The sequence below is a fragment of the Mobula birostris genome, chromosome 12 (assembly GCF_030028105.1).
Source record: "Mobula birostris isolate sMobBir1 chromosome 12, sMobBir1.hap1, whole genome shotgun sequence".
NCBI lineage: Eukaryota > Metazoa > Chordata > Chondrichthyes > Myliobatiformes > Myliobatidae > Mobula > Mobula birostris.
Genome location: NC_092381.1, coordinates 85855905 through 85881133, shown reverse-complemented (window position 1 = coordinate 85881133; position 25229 = coordinate 85855905). Strand labels below are relative to the sequence as shown.

General features: G+C 41.2%; 1 protein-coding gene across 4 annotated transcripts in view; it reads left to right on the top strand.

Annotated features, from left to right (window-relative positions):
• The window catches only part of rgl1 (ral guanine nucleotide dissociation stimulator-like 1), a 185729-nt gene that overhangs the window by 127620 nt on the left and 32880 nt on the right, over nucleotides 1–25229 (top strand). For all 4 annotated transcript variants that reach the window (XM_072274287.1, XM_072274288.1, XM_072274284.1 and 1 more), the window contains exons 3-6: nucleotides 13778–13986; nucleotides 16459–16536; nucleotides 21397–21590; nucleotides 24135–24268. In XM_072274287.1, the coding sequence (XP_072130388.1) occupies nucleotides 13778–13986; nucleotides 16459–16536; nucleotides 21397–21590; nucleotides 24135–24268 (615 nt within the window). The remainder of the gene's footprint in view (nucleotides 1–13777; nucleotides 13987–16458; nucleotides 16537–21396; nucleotides 21591–24134; nucleotides 24269–25229) is intronic.

The following is a 25229-nucleotide window of genomic DNA, read 5'->3' as shown; positions in this document are numbered from 1 at the left end:
AGTGCAAACATTTTATAGCACCAGCAATCACCATGTGGTGTTCGATTCCTGCTGCTGTGCATAAGGAGCTTGTACTGCATGGGTTGCCTCTGGGTGCTCTATAGTTTCCTTGCATATTCCAAAGATTTAGGGGGAATGAGATGTTGGTGCCATAATGATGGCAGCACTTGTAGGTAAGTCCCTAGCACAATCCCTGCTGATTTGATTTGATACAAACTGTGGCCTCTTTCCTCTTCTCGCCTGCCTATCACCTCTCCCTGGTGCCCCTCCTCCTTCCCTTTCTCCTCTGGTCCACTCTGTCAGATTCCTTCCTCTCAAGTCCTTCATCTTTCCCACTCCCACCTTTGTATTCTGCCATCTTTCACCCTCCCTTTCCAGTCCGGAACTAGGATCTCAGCCCGAAACATTGACTGTTCATTTCCATATATGTTGCCTGACCTGGCTGACTTCCGCTGGCATTTTGTGTGTGTTGCTGTGGATTTCCAGAATCTGTAGAATTTCTCAAGTTTTTGATTTGGTGCATTTCATTGTGTGTTTCGATGTTCATGGGGCAGAAAAAGCTAATCTTTAATCTTTAAATCTTTAAGATATTATTGAACTTTGAGGTGTGGCTGTTCAGGCTCCTGTACCTTCTGTCTGATGGCAGCAACACATCATAATCAGGTTTAATATCACCAGCATATGTCATGAAATTTGTTAACAGCGGCAGCAGTGATAATATAGAAAAAATCAATTACAGTAAGTGTATATGTGTATATATTAAATATTTAAATTAAGAGTAGTGCAAAAACAGAAATAATTTTAAAAAGTAAGGTAGTATTTATAGGTTCAATGTCCAGTTAGGAATCGAAGGGCAGAGGGGAAGAAGCTGTTCCTGAATCGTTGAGTGTGTGTCTTTCAGTTTCTGTACCTCTTTCCTCACGGTAACAATGAGAAGAGGGCACATCCTGAGTGATGAGTCTCCTTAATACTGGACGCCGCCTTTGTGAGGCACCACACTTTGAAGATGTCTTGGATACTACGGAGACTAGTACCCATGATGGAGCTGACTAATTTTACAACTTTCTGTAGCTGCTTATCCTGTGCAGGAACATCCCCACCACCACCACTGTCTTGCCTTCTGTATAGCTGCATCGATTTGTTAGGTCCAGGTTAGATTCTCAGAGATATTGATACCAACGAAAAGAGGGCATGGCGTGAATGATGGTGGTCTTCAATGGTGGCTGTCATGCACAATGATTAGTCTTATTAATGCATTAAAGGGTAAGTATCAGACAGGTTACCAGGAGAATTTCCCACCCTAACTGAATGTGTTTAGCTGAACTGATAACTTCACTCTAGACATCTGCAGATACCATGCTGCAAATTTGGTGCAGCATTTGCTTATTAATGCACAATGATGCTGTTTTAGTCTGGCATTAAATCAAGGTCCCAAATGCTCTTCCATATACAGTGGTGTTCTGTTCATTTTTCTAACAAGTACTTATCTTCCATCAGTTTAAAAACAGACCTGTGATTTTTTTGTACTTTGTATCTTTGATCTTATTGTGCAGAAAATGTTTTTTCCCCCTGTATTAGATCAGTTGGTGTTCCTTAATACCAAAGGGGAAAGGCGCGGTGATGTTCTGAGCAGTTGCAAGGCATTGTGAAAGGAAGTTATTTCCACGCAGAATTGCCTGTGAGATATTCTGATGCTGCTTTTGTCATTTTGAGTAGGTTCAAAACTAGTGCCTGTATAGTTTTTTTTTGAAGATTTTGTGTCGTGTTTAATTGAGATACCCAGAAGCTTCTGTAGAACCCTTCTGAAACTGAGTTCAGACTTTCAAGAACTCTGAGAATCTGTTGTGTAAAATACATTCTTAACAGTACAACGTGTGACTCTCGAACCAAAGTGATTTGTTTTCTATACAAACTTGAGGTTGCCTGACTCATATGATGTTATGAACTTTTAGTAATGTAATGGGGGGAGGGGGTAGATAAAAGGAAGTTGCTCGTAGGTAAATTTTATGCTGAAGCTGTCTAGTCTCCCCTTTTTTCCTTTGGGATCATAAAAAGATAGATAAAATACTGTAAGGCCCAGAGATGGTCTGTTACTGTGAAATGGTCATGTTTGAGCCAACATCTTCAGTATCAGCAGGCTGTTTGATCTTGGACATCACTGCAAGCCATTTTGATCTTGCCCTTCACAAATATTGGCTACTAGGTGGCCATCAAGAGGCCCCTCTTTGTAACCAGTTCTGCCTTGGTTAACACTGAAGGCTAACTTGGCATGGAGTCGAGTAACCAAATCTCAGCCCAAGTCAGCAAATTGCAGTTCATTCCTTTGCTTTTTCAGCTGTGTACCATTTCAACATGAGGTCAAGCCTGAATAGCTTTTTGTTATTGCGGAATCTTATTTTGCATCATTTGAATATGATGCTTTTCTGGTAAATGGTGAACACATGTTCAAGCTTTCCGCGTTTGATTCCAGCTAAATAATGTGAGTGATCTGACAGTCGAAGTGAGCAGTTGCATGTTCCTTTCATCCTACAATTGCTTGGTGCGTAATGAGCTTGTGGGCATTTTTATTCTGCAGATGTCTATTTTAGTTCGTTTTTTTTAACCGTGGACTGTAAAGTGAGATTGCTTGTTGTTTGTGAAGTGATAAAAATCTGGAGCTAAACAATGAGCAGTTGGGAGTATTTGAATGAAAAATCCACAAAATACCCAGAAAGTCATGCAAGCTATGTAGAATAAGTCACCTAGATTTAACTTTCAACTTAAGTTTCTTATTACATGCAATTTTTGATTTTCATTTTTATTTACTGAGATACAGCACCAAATAGGCCCTTCCGGCCCTTTGAGTTGTGCTGCCCGGTCATCCCCTGATTTATTCCCAGCCAAATCATGGGACAGCTTACAATGACCAATTAACCTATCAACCGGTACATCTTTGGACTGGAAGGAAACCGGAGCACCAGGAGGAAATCCCCATGGCTGCAGGGCAAACATACAAACTCCTTACAGACTGCAGCGGGAACTGAACACCAGGGTCACTGGTACTTCAAAGCGTTGTGCTAACCACTACGCTACCATGCGGCCTGAATTGTTTGTTTTCCTTTGGTTTTCATGTCATAATAACAAACATCAAATTCTGAGTTGGCCAAATGCTGGAGAAATCCAGGCACGTTACACGATTATGTTAAACAACTCTGACTGATTTCCATACTGGATGTTCCATCTGCTCAATTAATCAGGTTGCACCTCTGTGAATTGTAGTTGAATGATACCAAAGCATTTTCCTTCTTTTGCAACTTGCCTGTTTCTCTTCTTCCAGTTCTGAGGAACTTGTTTCCTTGACTGCATGTGATCCAATCGAGGGCCTTGTACTAATGCCATAATCAACTTTTTAAAGGCAAGCTTCTGCCAAGGATGACCGTAGCTTCACTTGATATCCGTGTGATTTTTGCATTCTAACATTTAAGCCTTTGAATTGTATTTCCCATGATTATACAGTCCTTAACTTTGGCAGTCAAAGGATGGTATGGCAAAGTTGAAAGATTTTGTGTTGCGACATGACACTGCACAAAATTGGGCAGGCCTTCTAGCAAACATGCAATGGATATATATAAAAACCAACTAGGCCCACTTTCCCTGTTAAATGCCAAAGTATTGAGCGCCCTTGTTATTGGCCCTCCATAGCCCTAATACTTACTTATCTGATCCTGGTGACTCAGTACACTGAATGGAATTGCTGAAATCTTGTTAGAAAGTAAAAGGAAGGAAGATGAGTGGGCTTCTCTGTTCCACCTGGTATCCCTGCTATTCTGTTAGCTTATTTTCAATCTGTACCTGAACCCCATTTACCCTTGGTTCCTTGTTGCCTGCCTTAGGAAATTTAAAATATTTCCCTATCTCCGGCTGCATTTCTGTACCATCAACATTGTTTTGGGGGAGAAAGTCCCAAAAAGGAAGGGGGAGCTGGTTTTCTGAAGGATAATTTTGAATTTGTGTCAGGCACATCTGGTACTATCATTGTATATGTCAAGGTAAAAGGCAGAAGAACATTTAAAATCAGTATTCAATTGTGGTTGCCTTTTTCATTATTTATATCAAAACTATCCTGTGCAGTAGCTGTAGTAATTGTTTACTGTTTAAGCAGTTCAGATTGAAATCTCTGTTCACGTTATACAGTGTGGAGGGAGAATCTATGTTAATTAGTCAGTCTCCCTGCAGAGAAGCAAGACACGACTGCCTGATTAGATTCTTTTTTGCTGCATGCATTTTCCGATAGGTTTACCATTGACAGAAGCTATTTGCTATCAGTTTTCTTGTACAGTGGTCTGTAATTTTTTTTGTTTCTCTTACGCCTCTCTCCCTCGCCACACCTCTCTCTCCTAAAACGCGCACACACACACTTTGAATTGTGGAATCCAGCTCTTGAAATGTAAAACAGATGTGAAAATATCAAGGATTAAAAAGCATGCCTGCAGCAGCAATCACCCACACAGATGAGCAGCAGCCAGCCAAAGTGGATAGGCTATAATTAAGAAGTAACACGCAATTCCGTCTTCCAGTGAAGCGTGCTTCGAAAAGCCGGTTGTGTAAATTATGGTTTTATATTTATTCCATTTACCTTAACACTTTGATCAAGCTTCCCTTAAGGTGACACTGGAAATGATTTTAAATTATAACAAAGGCAAGTACAGCACTGGCTGTGACGTGACATGTAAATTAGTGGAGCCGCGTCACTACTCTGCCGATAATCGTGGCAGGAAAACATTGCCAACTGGTGCATTCGTTACAGTTGCATCCAGCTGTCATTCTGAAGTACAGTCAGTTGGAAACTTGATCCCCACATGGGAGAGATCTCATCCTCCCAGCACTTGGAATGAAATGTCTCCTCCTGTCGAGGTCAAGGGAAGAGACAGGAGGCTGAGCAAGATTGATGGTTGGATGTGAAAAGTGATCCAGCTTTCCACCGTCCAGCTGAGCAACGTCTCCTTTTCCCATTAACTCTTGCTATAATTTCTTTACAAGATCAATTGAGATCGTTCTGGGTTTACAGTTGTAGTTTTGGTGTGATAGTGCTGCGTTTGTGGCCTGAGTATTTAATAATGCACCAAATTTAATTAAGTTTTTAAACTTGCCACAGAACAGCACTTTGAATCAGGATTCCTGTGGTTATGGGCTATTGGTCCCAGTAAGCATATGGGCCAAGATAGCAGAGTAGCTGGCAAAATTTGCAAGCGATTTGTGCTTTACATCTAAGCTAAAGCTGGCTTGTGTAAAGAGGTTTAAAAGTTCCCTTCCCCCTCCCCCTTCCTCAAAGACAATTTATGTTCCAGCTGGGCACTTTCTTGTGTGGAAGAGATGAAATTTAATACAGGAATGTGTGCTGACATCTGAGCTTTTAAAAGTCTTTGATGTCTTGTGTTCAGGCCCTCTGTGGTCTCTAAAATAATCATTATATGAAGCACCATGCCAAGTAATCTCTAAGCCAGTATAAAGCAGCAACCTTGACGAACACCGTGGGGTTTATAAACTGTGGTTTGCTTTCTGCTCCCCCACCTCCCACATTTTGTTAGCTCAGCAAATGTTTCATAATTCAACTCTGTTCTAGCCAAGTTAAACTGGCTTTCAAGTACAGTAATTTTTTAAAAAACAATATTGTTGGGAAATAGGAGGTCTGTGACAATGTAACAGAGTTCAGACATGATTGAAGCCAGACTGATTAACTTCCTGTTGCGTGCTGTGGCCCAGGAGAACAGAGCATTCTGCACTCCATCCCACTGTGCTTCATCTGGAAACTTACTACATTGAGTTTGATGCTGTTTACTGCCATGGAGCTTCCTAAGGCTTCAGATACCTTGACTGAGACAGAAATTCTCAATCCATGAGCAGACAAAAAGATGAAGACTGGAATCTCTAGTTTACTTTGTTATGGATTGCTGATCCCCAGCAGGTTTTAAAAACGTGCCTGAGTGCAGCACAATATAGGCCCATCAGCCCATGTTTTTATCCTTTTTCTTCCACGATTTAAGAACCTGCATAACAATTGGCTAGGATCCGAACTTGTTGCCCAGGACAATAATGGAAATAGAGGTGGTTATGGTTTCCTGAAATATACCGGATAGAACCTTGTAGGAAATGAGCTATTTGGCTGCTACTTGGGCACTGTGGAATAACAGATGACTTTCAGTCTAATTTTGTGGGTCCTGAAGAAACTAATGTAGGAGCCACAGACTTCCCTGTAGCTTGGGGGGGGCGTTGCAAAGTTGGTGGCTGACACAGTAGGTGGGTAGTTGCTTTCAGATGGTATGTTTCTTTGATGTGTAGAGATTGTTTATACTCCCCGTCCATGGACTTGATTCTCAATACCATTCCAAATACTCACAAAATGTCAGAGGAACTCAGCAGGCCAGGCAGCATTTATGGAAAAGAGTAAACAGTCGATGCTTCAGGTTGAGACCTTTTATCAGGCCTAGTGTTTAATTCTAAGTCCTGATGAAGATTCTGAGCCTGAAACATCGACTGATTACTCTTTTCCATAGATGCTGCCTGGCATTTTGCGTGTCTTGCTTGGATTTCCTACATCAGCAGATTTTCTCTTGTTTTTGATTGGACTGTTCCAGATACTATTCCATTTAGAGGTGTCATGCGCTAAAGGTTCCCAGGGGTCATTGGAGAAAGAATGTTTTGAGCACCTCCTTGAATCTTTTCCGCGATCACCTTGTAAACTCTTCACGTGACAATAACCTCATAGGAGTGTGGAGGTAGGGCAGGCCAACGAAGGACAACGAGATCATGTGTAGCATTGATGTGATGCCTCCTCTGACTCAAGCCTCCACTGTTTGATTGGGAGAGGTTAGCTTTTTCAATTTGATTCAAAATTGAGAGAAAATGTTAAGGAGCTGCCTCTCCTTCAAGCTCAGTTTCCATTCTTAGAATTTTATTTTTGTTTCAAATGATTCTTGTCTAGAGTAGTTTGTTGGAATGGGAAGGCCTTGGAAAATTCTGGTGATGCATAATCAAGAAATTTTGGAGCAGAGATGATGTGACCAAATAAATCTCTGTCTCTGGTACTATTCTGACTTTCTGGTCTTATTCAAGCTATGATGTTTGCCTATGGACAGAGTTGAGAGGGTGGATGGATGTACTGTATGTGGTTTAAATGCTGTTGCTAATGGCACATAGAAAAACATAGAAAATAGGTGCAGGAGTAGGCCATTCGGCCCTTCGAGCCTGCACCGCTATTCAGTATGATCATGGCTGATTATCCAACTCAGAACCCTGTATCAGCCTTCCCTCCATACCCCCTGATCCCTTTAGCCACAAGGGCCATATCTAACTCCCTCTTAAATATAGCCAATGAACTGGCCTGAACTGTTTCCTGTGGCAGAGAATTCCACAGATTCACCACTCTCTGTGTGAAGAAGTTTTTCCTAATCTCGGTCCTAGAAGGCTTCCCCTTTATCCTCAAACTGTGACCCCTCGTTCTGGACTTCCCCAACATCGGAAACAATCTTCCTGCATCTAGCCTGTCCAATCCCTTTAGGATTTTATACGTTTCAATAAGATCCCCCCTCAATCTTCTAAATTCCAATGAGTATTAGCTTAGTTGATCCAGTCTTTCATCTTATGAAAGTCCTGCCGTCCCAGGAATCAATCTGGTGAACCTTCTTTGTACTCCCTCTATGGCAAGGATGTCTTTCCTCAGATTAGGGGACCAAAACTGCACACAATACTCCAGGTGTGGTCTCACCAAGGCCTTGTACAACTGCAGTAGTACCTCCCTGCTCCTGTACTCGAATCCTCTTGCTATAAATGCCAGCATACCATTCGCCTTTTTCACCGCCTGCTGTACCTGCATGCCCACTTTTAATGACTGGTGTATAATTGCACCCAGATCTCGTTGCACCTCCCCTTTTCCTAATCGGTCACCATTCAGATAATAATCTGTTTTCCTGTTTTTGCCACCAAAGTGGATAACTTCACATTTATCCACATTAACTTGCATCTACCATGAATTTGCCCACTCACCTAACCTATCCAAGTCACCCTGCATCCTCTTTGCATCCTCTTAACATCCTCCTCACAGCTAACACTGCCGCCCAGCTTTGTGTCATCCGCAAACTTGGAGATGCTGCATTTAATTCCCTCATCTAAGTCATTAATATATTGTAAACAACTGGGGTCCCAGCACTGAGCCTTGAGGTACCCCACTAGTCACTGCCTGCCATTCTGAAAAGGTCCCATTTATTCCCACTCTTTGCTTCCTGTCTGCTAACCAACTCTCCACCCACACCAATACCTTACCCCCAATACCATGTGCTTTAAGTTTGCACACTAATCTCCTGTGTGGTACCTTGTCAAAAGCCTTTTGAAAATCCAAATATACCACATCCACTGGTTCTCCCCTATCCACTCTAATAGTTGCATCCTCAAAAAATTCTATGAGGTTCGTCAGACATGATTTGCCTTTCACAAATCCATGCTGACTTTGTCCGATGATTTCACCGCTTTCCAAATGTGCTGTTATCACATCTTTGATAACTGACTCTAGCAGTTTCCCCACCACCGATGTTAGGCTAACCGGTCTATAATTCCCTGGTTTCTCTCTCCCTCCTTTTTTAAAAAGTGGGGTTACATTAGCCACCCTCCAATCCTCAGGAACTAGTCCAGAATCTAAAGAGTTTTGAAAAATTATCACTAATGCATCCACTATTTCTTGGGCTACTTCCTTAAGCACTCTGGGATGCAGACCATCTGGCCCTGGGGATTTATCTGCCTTTAATCCCTTCAATTTACCTAACACCACTTCCCTACTAACATGTATTTCCCTCAGTTCCTCCATCTCACTGGACCCTCTGTCCCGTACTATTTCCAGAAGATTATTTATGTCCTCCTTAGTGAAGACAGAACCAAAGTAGTTATTCAATTGGTCTGCCATGTCCTTGCTCCCCATAATCAATTCACCTGTTTCTGTCTGTAGGGGACCTACATCTGTCTTAACCAATCTTTTTCTTTTCACATATCTATAAAAGCTTTTACAGTCAGTTTTTATGTTCCCTGCCAGTTTTCTCTCATAATCTTTTTTTTCCCCTTTCCTAATTAAGCCCTTTGTCCTCCTCTGCTGGACTCTGAATTTCTCCCAGTCCTCAGGTGACCTACTTTTTCTGGCTAATTTGTATGCTTCTTCTTTGGAATTGATACTATCCCTAATTTCCCTTGTCAGCCACAGGTGCAGTACCTTCCCTGATTTATTCTTTTGCCAAGCTGGGATGAACAATTGTTGTAGTTCATCCATGCGATCCTTAAATGCTTGCCATTGCATATCCACCCTCAACCTTTTAAGTATCATTTGCAGTCTATCTTAGCTAATTCACATCTCATACCTTCAAAGTTACCCTTCTTTAAGTTCAGAACCTTTGTTACTGAATTAACTATGTCACTCTCCATCTTAATGAAGAATTCCACCATATTATGGTCACTCTTACCCAAGGGGCCTCTCACGACAAGATTGCTAATTAACCCTTCCTCATTGCTCAATACCCAGTCTAGGATAGCCTGCTCCCTAGTTGGTTCCTCGACATGTTGGTTCAAAAAACCATCCCGCATACATTCCAAGAAATCCTCTTCCTCAGCACCTTTACCAATTTGATCTACATCACACTGGGGATATGAGGGTTATACATTCAGGGAGTATACTTTAACCTTAACATGACAAAATGAATAGCTGCTTATTGAGAGGCATAAGTTTTTATATCTGGAATCGAAACTGTATGATTCTGCTTTTCTTTTTTTTTAAATACTTTATTTTCAAAAAAAAACAATGAAATCAACAAAAACATACCAGCTCAGACATATATAAAAATTAAGCCAAAAAAAGACATAACATTCGAGGGATGCCTATTGTACAAAGTGCTCAAAAATGCTAAACATTAAATCTCAAGTGAGGGCCATGAGAAATCAGCTGGGGGGAAATTGCTCATCCGCCCCCGGCCTCGTCCAGGTAGGCAAGAAATGGATCCCAGATAGCCGAAAAATTTTTAATTGAATTGGTTCTCAAGAGCCTAAGTTTCTCCATCTGTATGACTGAGATCATATCAGTCATCCATCTCCGAAAGGACGGGGGAGAAGGTGATTTCCATTCCCTCAAGATAAGTCTTTTGGCAACAATCATCCCCAGCATCAGAGACTGTTTTATGGCTGCAGGGAAACAAATAGTAGATTGTGAGCAGCCAAAGATGGCGAGACCAGCTTCCAAGGGGAAGGATCTTTTATAGGCCTTTGAGTACCCGTTGAATATTTTGGACCAAAATCCAGTCAGGAATGGGCAAAACCAAATGTGTGTGACAACGTAGCCTCCATCCCTTGGCATCTATCACACATTGGCGAGACAGAAGGGTAAATCCTGTGCAATCCAGGTTTAGAGTAGTGGAGATGGTGGACAACTTTAAACTGGATCAGTTGGTGTCTGCTGTTAAGCCTGTATCATAGACAAACACTTATCCCAGGCAGCTTCAGATAATTGAATACCCAACTCCTCTCTCCAGGCATCTCTAACCTTCACAGTAGATGCTACAGTGCAATTATTAAACAAACGTACAAACTTAGAAACAAGATGCCTGGAGTCAGGAGGGTTCTTTAAAATATCAAAAAACATATGTTTCCCTGGAAGGATTTCAAAATTACAAATCTTAGATTGAATGTTGTGTCTAATTTGTACGTTTGTAAATAACGAAAAAATTGCAAATGAGGCAGCTCAAATTTCTCTTTCAGCAGACTAAATGTTGCAAACCGTCCCTCTATGTACAGGTCTTCAATAGAAACTAGACACTTCTCTCTCCAAGCATGGTAGGTTTTATCTGACCATGAGGGTAGAAAAGAGTGATGGAACAGATTGGTGTTTTTGCAGAGGTCTCTGGTAAATTCAGAATGCTCCTAATCTGATTTAGAATTCTGACAGAATTTTTCAAAACAAAACTCAAGCTTTTTGAAGTCCCAGGCTTCTCTAACTTGGAGAACAGCATGGCTGGCAAGGAGGAATTGACAACAGAGTTGGACTCCATAGACTCCATACAAGGGAGCCCCAGGGACTAGGTAATCCCGAGCCCCCTGTTGCCAAAACATTAAAGCCCTAGCATTGACAGCCCAATAATAGTGTCTAAATAAAGGTAATCCCAGCCCTCCTTCAGACTTGGGCTTTTGTAAATGAATTTTTGAGATCCTGTGATTCTTATAATTCCAGATATAAGACAATATTATGGAGTCCAACTCTTTAAAAAAAGCTGATGTAAGAAAAATGGAGAGATTTTGACAAAGATAGAGAAACCTAGGAAGGGAAACCATTTCAATTGAATTTATACGACCAATCATGGACAGAGGTAGGGTTTTCCAACTTTGTATATTCTGTTTTAAGTTTTGAAATAAACTCTGTGAAGTTTAATTTGAATATTAATTTAGGATCTTTGGGGATTGTCAAGCCGAGATAAGTAAAGTGATCTTTAACTACTTTGAACAGGACACTTTATTTAAAAAAAAACCCCGTGTAGTCGTTGGAGAGGGGCACAAAGTCACTTTTTGTCCAATTGATTGAGTATCCTGATAGTCTGCCAAAAGAAGTGATTAAATCTAGAAGAAGAGGGACTGACTTTTCTGAGTTTTGTAAGTAGAATATCACATCGTCAGCTTATAAACTAGTAAGTGTTTCAATACCTCCCACAATACCATGATTCTGCTTTTCTGATTAAATAGTTTAGGCCAAAATGAGCATAACTTTAAGGGCAGCAGGAACAGCAGCAGAAGACATGAGGGGGCGGAGGGACCCAGGGATTTGGATAATTGTTCTACTTCCTTGCAGATCTTCCAGTCCGAGGGCTGAGGGGTGGAGACCATTCTAATCTGCGTGTACCCAACAAAGGTACACTGGGTAGCTTCTTCCCTCCCAAAGAGAATAACCTTGAGCATGTGTCCCTGACATCCTGAGGTGACTCAACAGGAAGTGCCTGGTTGAATTTCACAATTGATGAGATTTAATCCAGAAGTGGTTGCACATTCAGTGATAAATCAGTTTTAGACTGCACACTGAAGCAAAGTTGCATGACCAAAGGAAGAGTTAATTTGGTAAATAGTTGGCTGCTTTTGAGTTTACAGTGTGCAGTGTACATAATGTACTGTTGATTTAGTAAACAGAATAAAGCTTTTAGTATTGATACCTTAATGAAAACATTGAGAGGCAATATCCCAGAGGTGGCAAATCATTTGCTGGAGAGAACAATTGAATGTTTAAGTTTTTTAAAATGGTACAGAGTATAACTGGATCAATGTTATAGTGCTGCAACGTGGGCTCTTCTGTCCAATTTAATGTGTACGTAGCTACAGAGGTCATGGCCGGTCCTCAATCAAAGTTGCACCACAAAAGCTTTATTTATGATAGCAAACAGCTCAAGCAGGAGGTACTTCAGAAATCACCATTTTCCTGCTCTGGATTGCTGATGCTGAGGGCCCTAGATGGGAGAATATAGTGGTACAAAAGGTGAGTATACTTTCCAGTGTTGTGGTTGGTTAATGCCAGTGATCCATCACGTTCTTAGAGTACCATCTACAAAAACTCAGCCAGAATCAAAATCATTATTATTACTGACTTGTATAATATGATATTTCTTGTTATGTGGCAACAGTTCTGTACAAGTCACTCAATCATTGGGCAAAGAAAAACATTAGATTTGTAAGGGACTGAGAGGATGATTGTGATTTTTGAAATACTCTTCTATGGCTATTGTTCCACTGGCACTTGATTCCTTAGTGTTTGTGTGCATCGAGCTGGATAGGCCGTCCAAGTGACAGCAGGAGCAGGAAACATTGAAGCTGGTCCAGTCATCTGCCTGTCTGATCTAAACGCCTACTTTTCAGAGAGCATTGCCCGGTTACAATCATTTGTTGTGACCATTTCTCTGCCCCACCCCTGTGCTTAATTGTATTCTCTCCCTCTGCCTGCTTAGTTGAGTTTTGTGCCTGGCACAGTTACTGCTTTTCTCTTGATAATTCCTGCGAGTTTATTTTGATATCTGACTGACTCATTGATGACTGCATTTCTTTGGACCAAGTCATAACTACTCCTCCAGGTTTTAACTGTTAAAGTATCTTAATATTTTAATTAATATATTATACTTTGAAGGGAGATTACCTCTTCATACCTCCTCTTGAGCTCTGCAACTCCTTGAAGATTTTGACATGACCTGAAGCAAATTCATTTCCTCCTTCTTGCACAGGCCTGGTGTTTATTTTCAACATTATTGGCAGCTGAGCTTGTTGCCTTGTTCCCTGTTTCTGGAGTTCCCACCACGGTTGTTGTTGCCATGAAGTACCATGAACTTGGAGTTGAACATAACAGAAATGGGTTCTTTGGCCCACCAGTTCTGGACTGACCAATAACTACTCACTTGCATTCATCCCACACTGGTCCCATTTGTATTTTTTCCATCAACTCCTCCCCTCCTCTCCCCCCCCCCCCCCAATTCTACTGTTTGCCCACATTTTGGGGGCAATTTAAAGTGGCTGTATAAAATATCAACACCCACTTTGGGGAGCACCGGATGGTAGCCTGTGGAATCGAGGTGAAGGTACGGACTGTATTGCTAGCACTGAGGTCAGGATTGAACCCAATGCGAACTCTCTGCTAGTACTGCTGGGCAGCTGCGCCACTGCTGCCTCTGTCACTCTGAAAATGCTGCAGTTGTTGGTGTTGTTCTGGTTGCTGCATTGTTCAACTTCTTCTTTTTGATACCCACAGGTGGAAGGAGATCAGGTACCCCCAGGTCACACCATCAGCCAGTACGAAACATGTAAAATTCGCACTATTAAAGCCGGAACCCTGGAAAAACTAGTCGAAAATTTATTAACTGCCTTTGGAGACAATGATTTTACATATATCAGCATATTTCTATCAACATACAGAGCATTTGCTTCAACAGAGCAAGTTTTGGAACTGCTGCTGGACAGGTAAAAGAGCAAACAAGTACCACCTATTTAAATAGACAATGGAATGGTTGGCTCTTCAACTGGATTGTATTTTTTATGCAGATATTCATTTGGAATGATCAATGTTCTTGGACTGAGATTGTAATGAGTTCACCAGAAGGGGTGGTGGTGCTTGACCGAGTGCTTTGCCAGCTTAGTGTGTTGTGTACTATCACTGGAAGTTTTTATTCTATTCCTTTCAGCTGCTTCAGTTTTTGTTTCAGATTCTACAATCTGCGGTTTTAATTTATTTTTTCTGATACCTCTGCAGCTTTCATTACACATGAATAAATTCAGTGGAGCTATCTCTGTTCTTAAAGGTTGAAAAAATGTATTTATTAAGATCCAGTGAGGAATAGGTCCTTCTGGCCCTTCAACCCATGCTGTCTTCCCCAATTGAATCTTGCCTAACCATGGGACAATTTACAATAACCGATTAACCTACCAAGCTGGTGTGTCTTCGAACTGCGGGAAGAAACTGGAGCACCCAGAGGAAACCCACGCAGTCATGGGGACAACATACAAACTCCATACAGACAGTGGTGGAAATTATTTTTGCTGAAACCTTGACAGCTGTCATTACATGTGAATTAATTCTATGGGATATTTTTGTTCTTAGCAGTTGAAGTATTTTCTGTGGTTTCCTCTAAGGAGGGTCTTCCAATAATGATGTAAATATACTGATCAGTATATTCAAAGTTCAAAGTAAATTTATTATCCAAGTACATATATATGTCACCATATACAAGCCCGAGGTTCATTTTCTTGCGGGTATATTCAATAAATCCATAATAGAATAATAACAGAGTCAGTGAAAGACGGCACCAACTTGGGCCTGTGATGATTGAATTGATTGATAGGCTGTGGACTGATGGACAAAGCTCGTGAAGTGTTTCCTGTCCCTTTTTGTTTTCCTCCTTGCTGCTGAACACCCAAGTGGAGTATGCAACAGAGTAATGCACTCCACCTGCTGGTTTGGTGTAGAACCTTGGAAACTAAATGCAAACCAGATGACTTAAGCACAATTCAATATCTTGGATTTTCTGGCTAATTTTTTTTTGATGGCAGCCCTGAGCCTGTTATTTAACAATTTGATTTTTTTTTTGTTAGTCTTTAGCTCATTTTATACAATTGTTCACATTTAAATATTATGATCTCATGTTGGCGCTGAGTGCACAATATCCAATATCCTGAAAGGACAATCCGGCAGCTGCATTAAATTTAACACTGTTGTGATTTTTCTGTTGGAGACTTTATTTGTGTGTATGTGGGCAGATTGCAGATGTATTGCAAGCACTTGTACCCTGGGTGGTAAACTGTCTCTAAGGGTTTAAGGTTATTTTCTTCAATGGAGACTGTTAGAATGGACTTAATGAGTGAAAGTTGTAAATGGAGCACAAAAGAAGAAACTTCCATGGGAAATCTGCTGACCAGATGTTGGATTTTTAAAAACCGTATTAAAAAAAATCATACATGTCTGCTTATTGCTGATTGAACCTGAAAAATATTTTCATTCACTCTTGCAAAATTATTTATGGAAACTTGCATATTTCATTGGTTTCTCCTTTTCATTTCTTTACATTCTTTACATTTCTGTGTCTTAGGTACTGGTGAACTGTTTACAAGCTTGTCTGTTTCCCAGAACAGTTAAATAGAAACACTGTCCTGAACCAAAGCAGGAAGTGCGAATTTGCATCACTTGACTGACTGACAAATTTGTGTTGATGGCTCAGATAGTATTGACTAAAGAATTGTATACCAGATTCTCCAATTCACAGGAGTACAGAGGGAATATTTTGTTCTGAACTGTGGTTTGGAATGAACTAAAACTGAGGGAAATGCATTCCACTGAATTTTTAAACAAAATTTTGAACTTTTACATGAAAATAAAAAAATACAAAGCAAGAGTATAAACTAATTGAACAACACGAGTAAAAATTGCTAGGGGAACGCAGCAGGCCAGGCAGCATCTCTAGGAAGAGGACCCTGACGAAGGGTCTCGGCCCGAAACTTCGACTGTACCTCTTCCTAGAGATGCTGCCTGGCCTGCTGCATTCACCAGCAACTTTTATGTGTGTTGCTTGAAATTCCAGCATCTGCAGATTTCCTCGTGTTTGTGTTTGTAAACTAATTGAACAACTGTTTGAAAGAGCCACTTTGCATATATTAGGCTTAAAACATTTTGTCATGTGCTGTTGATAGAATTGCAAGAAATGGACTGATACATTTTTTCAGAAGTTTTTGAAAGTCACTCATGGATATTTCCCCTGAACTAACAATGGCATTAGTGACATGTATGTACTTTGTGAGAGTGTTCTAAAATGCTAGTGAGAGTTATCAGCTTGATTGAAGCTTAAGACATTGAATCCAGAGTGCTTTCTTAAATTATTTCTTCAGCTAGAGAAGCAAAGGCTTGTCTAAGCTTGTTTAACTTATTTTTATGACTGATTGCAGGTACGGAAACTTTGAGTGTCAAAGCTGTGGGGAAGATGGCAGTCAAAGTACATCAGAAATGAGTGCCGTAATTAGGAAGTAAGTGGATCGAATTCATCCCCCCCCATCCCTCCCCACTGATCTCCCTCCTGGTACTTATCCTTGTAAGTGGAACAAGTGCCACACATGCCCTTACACTTCTTCCCTCACCACCATTCAGGGCCCCAGACAGTCCTTCCAGGTGAGGCGACACTTCACCTGTGGGTCGGCTGGGGTGATATACTGCGTCCAGTGCTCCCGATGTGGCCTCCTATATATTGGCAAGACCCGACGCAGACTGGGAGATCGTTTTGCTGAACACCTACGCTCTGTCCGCCAGAGAAAGCAGGATCTCCCAGTGGCCACACATTTTAATTCCACATCCCATTCCCATTCTGATATGTCTATCCTCTGCCTCCTCTACTGTAAAGATGAAGTCACACTCAGGTTGGAGGAACAACACCTTATATTCCGTCTGGGTAGCCTCCAACCTGATGGCATGAACATCGACTTCTCTAACTTCCGCTAATGCCCCACCTCCCCCTCATACCCCATCTGTTATTTATTTATATACACACAGTCTTTCTCTCTCTCTCTCTCTCTTCTTTTTCTCCCTCTGTCCCTCTCACTATACCCCTTGCCCATCCTCTGGGTTCTCCCCCTCTCCCCCTTTTCCTTCTCCCTGGGCCTCCTGTCCCATGATCCTCTCATATCCCTTCTGCCAATCACCTGTCCAGCTCTTGGCTCCATCCCTCCCCCTCCTGGCTTCTCCTATCATTTCGGATCTCCCTCTCCCCCTCCCACTTTCAAATCTCTTACTAGCTCTTCCTTCAGTTAGTCCTGACGAAGGGTCTTGACCCTAAACGTCGACTGTACCTCTTCCTAGAGATGCTGCCTGGCCTGCTGCGTTCACCAGCAACTTTGATGTGTGTTGCTTGAATTTCCAGCATCTGCAGAATTCCTCGTGTTTGCGAATGAGTATCTAAATGTTTTTTATTCAGAACAGGATAGCATGAAAGAAAATTGTTGGAGTTCCTGCAAGATTACACAGATGTTCTTGCAGTGTGGTGAATATCAGTTCATAGGAAACAGCTGCTACTGGAGTTCTTAAGAAGAATCTTTCACGTATAAAACACAACAATGAGAAAATGCCTGCCCTTCAGCATAAATAAATAGCTTTGGTTGACAATTCAGGGCTATCCAGCAAGGTTAAAGTGATGTGAGATTTTCTCTTCCAGGGCGTTCAACTCTGCTCACTTCCACCCCTCCTCACTATTTAAAAAACTTGCTGTGAAAATTCAGGGACTGGGAGTGGGGCATTGAAAGATCGAGCTCAAGGTTTCTCAACTGGGTTTCTGCGAGAGATCGTGATTTAAACAAATAACCACCGTTCTTTTAACCGCGCAGCGTACGATGCTAATGCTCGCAGAGGTGGGCAGTGACTAAGCAGCCCCGTTAACAATCTCGTTAGAAGTCTCTCAGCCCAGTATGGCAGTGCACAGTAGGACAGTGTTTATTTGCTTGAGTCCATTCTCAGTTTTTCACGCGAGATAGGGAAGGACGGTGGGTTGATAATTGGTGAGCAGTGTATTGCTATTGAGTGTGAAGTACAGTTTCTGAGCATTGAATGGACTCGACCGACTTGTGCTTGGCCTCTCCCTTCCCATTACCTCCCCCAGCTTTTCGTTACGCACCACCGACTGACTTATGGGAGTGAACAAACTCTATTGGTGGTGTAGAAATTGGATGGAAATTACATTCTAAAGACAGTCCAGTGTGGCAATTTTTGAAGAGGAGGTGTGAGATAGAAGAGGAAGATTTTAGGCCTCGGCCTAAGGACAATTTTGATAAAGTTAATGATGAAGAATTACAATCTTCTGAGTCATTTCACTGCACAAGTGCAACAATTGACATAAAAGTCTGTCTTCTTTTACAAAACTACAAATGTTTGTAAACGTTTACTTACACAACCAATACACAAAGTACAGACATTAAGTATTCGCAAGACAGCGAATAAATTCAAATTGAAATTTGATTGCTACTGTCTATAAAACAGTCAATTCCCTGGGGAGCCCATCGCTCTCAGAAATCACCCACTGTACCCAGTGTGACTGCATGCTCCCTTTCCGGGGACAGTCGGGCACAAGCATATCCTTGGCAGAGGGACAGGCAGTTGGCCCTGGCAGAGTTTTGACTTTCCGCTGCCTAGACCCGTGAATGGCCAGGCCCAGAAGCGAGCCCACCAGTAAATCCTCCAAGCGACTTGCCCCCTTCCGTACACGAGGAGCGCGGGGCTGAAGTGCAACCAGAACCTGAGCAGCAGCCCCTTCAGATACTCAAACCGACTGCAACCTCTCTCATTCCACAAAAGCGTGGTACACTGACTCCTGGCCACGGAATGGACAGGAGCGCTGGGTTTCAGTGAACCTGCTTAAAAACCTGATGCACAGTACTGCCCTGTGCAACACCTTCCACCCCTGGTCCCCAGAGTACAGGGGAAGGACCCCAGCATAAAGAGATTTCCACTGGGGACGACCTCCACTACCAGATGGTACAACAGACCATCAAGGCGAGTCAGGTCGGCAGCAAAGGCAAGGAAGTCAAAAGTGTGCGAGAGCAGCCTGTTCAAGGGCATCACGGAAGGGCACGGTGGGCATCCCCACGATGCCACTATTATATGGGGGGGATCCCGCATGTTATGCAGGACCCCCTGCTGGTGGTATCCCGGGGCCTGGGTCTGAGAGGCAATTCTGGCCAATCAAGTGGTGGTGCAGCCAAATCCCCTCCACTTCCCCAAGTCACCTCGAGATCCACCCTGATAGGATGGGTACTAGTCCCTCTCGCAGTTATGGCACAGTACCCCACCTATGCAGGAGCACCCTGTCTGGATGAGTCTATACCCTGTATCTTCAACAGATCTCTGTAAAAGCGAGGCAATTCCCTGAAAGTGGCAGCAGCTGATGCTGTCCTGAAAGCCACATGCCTTCCTGCAGGCAGTGTCCCTGGTGGTGAAAGTGCGTCACCAGCACATGCCATCCCAGAGGGTAGTCGCTGTACAGGTATCTCTGCAGGGTCCTGAGGTGGAGAGCCGGCAGCTGGGTGCACACACACCAACAACTGACTGCCCTCTATGTTCGGAAGACTTAGGACCGCAGCAGAGACCCAATGCCTCTTGTTGCTGCAGAAGTCATCCAGCTGCCTCTTCGATGTCCTGGAGACAAAAGCAGTGGGTGGGACTAAAGTAATTAGCCGGTACCATTGTAATGAAAACTACTTATCACTGGGTTTTACAGGGACTGGTAATCAAGTTGTCCTATTCCATTGTGCCTAGTCTGTGGCAAACAACTTACAAATGCAGCAATGGCGCCAGCAAAATTGAACAGACACTTAACTACAAATCACAGCCACATGACACTTAAAAGTGCTGATTATTTGCCACCTCCCTTGTGCCATTTTGCTAGCTTAGTTACTTGCTGCACCGACATACTAGCCTTAACTCAGATGGTGACGAGAGGGTGTAGAGGAATGAGATACACCAGCTAGTTGAGTGATGTCAGAGGAACAATGTTGCTTTCAACATCATTTAAGACCCAAGAGCTGATTGTGGACTTCAGAAAGGGTAAGACGAGGGAACACAAATTAAGTGTTCCCAGTGATTCAGCAACAGCTTCTTCCCCTTTGCCATCCAATTTCTAAATGGAAATTGAACCCATGAACACTACCTGACTACTTCTTTTAAAATTTCTATTTTAGTACTACTTAATTTAACTATTTAATAAACATATACATGTATACTTATTGTACTTCAGTTTTCCTATATTATGTACTGCATTGTACTACTGCTGCAAAGTTAACAAATTTCACAACATATGCCAGTGATATTAAATCTGATTCTAATTAACTTTCATGCACAAGAACGTCTAGATTCCTCTGTATTTCGTGCTGCAATCTTGGTTTAGTTAGATAATCCAACTATTAATTCCTTATACTAGTGTACAGGATTTCAGTTCTGAGTTTAAATACCATTTGGCAAGTTTCTCCACACTCACTAAACCTATCAATATCCTGTTGCAGTTCACATATTCTCATTACAGCATGCTTACACCTGTTTTCACCTCCTCTGCAAACCTATATGCCTTTTCACCCTTCTTCAATTCACTAATATTGATAAATAAAGGGAAAGACTGATGCTTGAGTTAATGGTGCATTCAGACTAATCTTCAATCCACGTTAATGCACTTTTCCTCTTCTGAGCTCTTGTGCACAAGCCTCTTATTAATGCCTTCTAGAAATCCTACTGGGCTACATTTATTATCCTCTATTGATTCCATTTGTCACATCCTTGAAGTGCCCCAGCAGCTTTGAGAAACATTATATTCATTTCATAAACAATCTTAACTTGGTTTAGTTAAGCCTTTCTAAATGAGTGGCTATTTCTTCCTTGCTTAAGATTGCAGCATCTTCCCAACAAAGATTAAAGATTAGCTTTATTTGCCACATGTACAGTACATTGAAACATACAGTGAAATGTATTGAAATGTGATCTTTGCTGGCAAACTGGCATTTATGCCCATCATTGCCCATGAAATAAGAAGGTAGTCTTGAAACAACTGCATTGGTCTGGAGTTACACATAGACCACTATAGCTGAGAGCATCAGATTCCTTCTCCCAAAAAAGCATCAGTGCACCAGGCATGATTTTAATAACCATCTGAAAAGTTTGTGCTTATTTTTACCACAATTAGTTTAAAATTCATGTTGTATTATTAAACATGAAACCCCCCACCCAGTGATTTTGAACATGTATCAGATTAGTAGAAATCTGGCTATTAGTCTAGTAGTCACAATAGCGCTGAATATTATTTCTAAGCATATATCACCCTGAACATAACTGCTGACTTCTTTCATGTTAATTTCTAGCGCAATAGCCTCAATTCTGCGAGCCTGGCTGGACCAGTGCTCTGAAGACTTCCGGGAAACTCCAAATTACACGTGCCTCCACAAGTTACTCTGCTACCTGAGACAGACGATGCCAGGCTCCGATCCTGAGCGAAGGGCTCAGAACCTCTTGGAGCAGTTTCAGAATCAAGAGCTGACAGAACAGGAGCTGGACAGTAAGATAAACCTTTGAGCTGCAAGTAATGAGTTGGGAAATGTATGTAGGGGTTGTGAAGAAGTGTTGATAAAGGCTGTACAAGCAACACTGAATCATGAAGTTACAGATCTGCATTGTAGATTTGGAACAAGGTTGGGTGTGAAGCCTCTTTTTCGAATTCTGTTCCTTCAATAAATATATACTGTCTTTATTTTGGTAGTTGTATTTCAAACTTACTCAAGTTGTGCCATTATTCTTTTTGTTTTAGAAATTATTTAAAGGGGGAAGTAAGAAAATTTCTTTATTCCTCTGGTTATTTGAGGATTCTGCCCCCAATGTTCAGTGTCATTTAAAAGGGAAACTGATCATTTGAACAAAACATAAAAGTTTATTGGGGAAATGGAGATGAAATTACAATAGATGGATATAGATAGAGGCATCAAACAAATACAGAAATCTTTGACGAAATTGGCTGACTCCTCTTAAGATTTCCCAGATTGCTTCACTTTTTAAAAAAAAAAATAGTTTGAATTGCTGCCAGCTCTGTTGCAAGCTCTGGGGTTCAAAGGTAATCTGAAAACATGAGCCTGGACTTTACAGTAGTTACCATGGCTAGGCTACCAGCCTTTCATGTGACTAAAGTAAACTGGCAGTAACTGCTGCAACACAAATTGGAGCACAAGTCCACTGTCAGCAAATCCTTGCTCCTCCAAACTTCACCTATTTAATCACAAGAAATTAATGAACATGTGGAAGCTTCAGATATTTGCAGACAATTTTCAATGTAAAATACCCAGAAAATTTTGTGCTTTGTTGCATGAGGTATGCGTTACTGTTAAGCCATAATAACCCTTTAGTGACCTGACATTTTCACACCCCTCTCAAAAAAAAACCTTATGGGTTACGGTTTGCTCAGATAATAGGTTTTAAATTTTAAAACCTTTTTGATTTTTATATTTCAGCTTCTGTCCTATTTTATAGGTTCCAAACACAATGCTCTGCATAGTATTAGCATTTCCTTTAAAACAAACATACCTCTCACATTCTCCTTTGATGCTTCTGGAAATACCTCAGCTGGCTTGGTAACACACAGCTGCTGGACAAGGAATTGCTCCTGAACTGATGCTGATAGGTTACCACTGTCACTGTGTGGGAAACCCATACCACAGTTGTTGCCAGATCTGTGCCAGCTTTCACTCAGTGCAAACATGAGAAAATCTGCAGATGCTGGAAATACAAAGCAACACACGCACAAAGTGCTGGAGGAACTCAACAGGTCAGGCAGCCCTCATGAGTCCTGAAGAAGGGTCTCAACTCGAAACATAACTGTTTACTCTTTTCTATAGGCGCTACCTGGCCTGCTGAGTTCCTCCAGCATTGTGTGTGTGTCATTCAGTGCAAGGCTGCTGTTTCACTGCTAATTGCAAAATTGGTGACATTTCATGTAATCTGAGGGGCAAGTGTGTTTAATAACACGATGGATGACAAATTAGTCAAATTAGTATGATGACATATGCCATAGTTCACCGGTGACTGCTTAGTGTTGACCAATAAAAATTGATGTCTTGTTCCTCCCCACTTGCCCTTATCCAGTATCCCTCTACCACCGACTGACACTATTTTGGGCAAGTGCAATAATGTTACTGGAACACATCCAACTAATTCCTGGTTTGTTAATTGCCTATTTGCCAAAATTAGAATGCTATAGCAATGCATTCATAAATTTGATAATATGCTTGACTCATTCATTTCTAATGGAATGGTGAAGGAACTCATTGCAATAGAGGCTTTGCAGTTGTCTACGGTAGTGGATTTATACAATCCTGTACTGGATTTTAGATTTAAACAATATTTACCATTAATCTTATAGGAATTGTAAAATAAAGCAAAACAAATACTGATCTGTCAGTAATTGGAAGAGACAACATTTTATTTTCCACTCAATCTCTCTACCAAGAAGTTGTTAAGAATTGTATAGCACTCAGGAATAATTCTGTTAAACTTCAATGCAATCCAGCAAATGTTTGGCTGTCCTCCTTGCCTCCTTTCAGTAACTTTCCTCTAAACTCCCCCTCAATTAAAGGGTGTATGGTTTCTTGTTGCATATTTCCTGCATGGTGCATCTTTTCCTTGAGCTCAATGGATGAATTACACAAAACAGCTTTTTTTGTGCGTTTTCCTGGCTGTTATTGTTAATGAATGTTTGTTGCATTGTCACTTAAAAGTAATGCTGGCTTACTTTAAAACCAGAATCATTCAGTTGGTGGGAAGATTGACTCAGACACAGATTAGCTCTTTGTTCATCACTGCTCTTTAATGGGAACATAACAAGAAAACGTTTTTTCTTGCCGGTTGAGTGCTCTATTTAAGTGACTTTGATTGTAATGTAATATAATTTTATCAAAGTTGTTTATGGATGTGAGAAAATTGATTACTTTTTTCAAATAATTTATTTTAAAATCAGTACAAATTGTATTTGTGCAAGTTTGACCTTGTTCTTTTTTAGATCTTAGTTAAGTGTTGTGAACCTTGGGCACAAACAAGTGTCTTGTCAATTGTACAGATGGTTACCATGGAAACATCACTTTCAGCCTGGGAGAGGAAGGGGATGTAGAGATAGATGGAATTGAAGAAAAACAGGATTTCCTCTCCTTCTCATCAGATAAAGTGGCAGAGCAGTTGACTTACATGGATGCTGTAAGTAAACAAGAATTTGGGCCATTATGTCTGTATGATTGCCTGGTTACCATTAATGCCATATATTAAGTAAGCGTCCTAATCTTTCTTCACATTGCTAATGCTGTTAGTGCTGTGTCAGTCAGTATTGCTCAAAGTTCACTTCATAGAGCAGCATTTTAAAGCTTCAGAACATGTGACTTCAGTATCAACATTGGAATGTCAGTGCTGTCAAAAGCCTCAACAATCCTTTTGTCTTTCTGAACAGGATGTTATGTGAGAGAACACTAAAAAGCTCATACTGTAATGTCAGATCTTGGGTATTGACACAGTGAATTAGGATCAATCCACAATAAAGTCTGCAATCTCCAGAACTAAAGTACAATTTTTATCACAAATTGTTCGGGGGAAAAAAAAGATGTTGATCCAGCTTAGTGGTGCAAAGCCTTGGCAAATGCTATATTATGATAGAATAGGTTTAAAAAAACTAATTTGAGTGGGATATTGCTGGGATGATGAAGCACAGTTGGGCACAATGTGAAGCCAGCTTTATATGCTGTTTTGACTATAGTCTGTTAGTTTGAACTAAAATTGCCATTTGTGTGTTCTTTCTCAAAATAAAAATATGTTTGACACTGCCTTTGATTCTATTAGATATACATTTTAATTGCACGCATTCTCACTTAAATATTGTTGCACTCAATATTTCCACCTCTAATTTCTTCAGACTAATGGAGCATGCACAATCTACCTGTGCAAGCTGAAAGTCATAGCCTTGGGCTTCTGTTAGACCAAGTGTCTGTGCGCTCAACATTCTTTTCCATGGTTTTATCAGGAACATTTACTTTCCTCAAAATAACTCTCTATCAAATTTCATTCTGTACTTCAGTCAACTAAAATCTCAATCATGTCTTTTTGTTACCTGGATTTCATTGTCCAAAGTTTCCTCAAGAATCTTATGTCTATATATTACCTTACACCA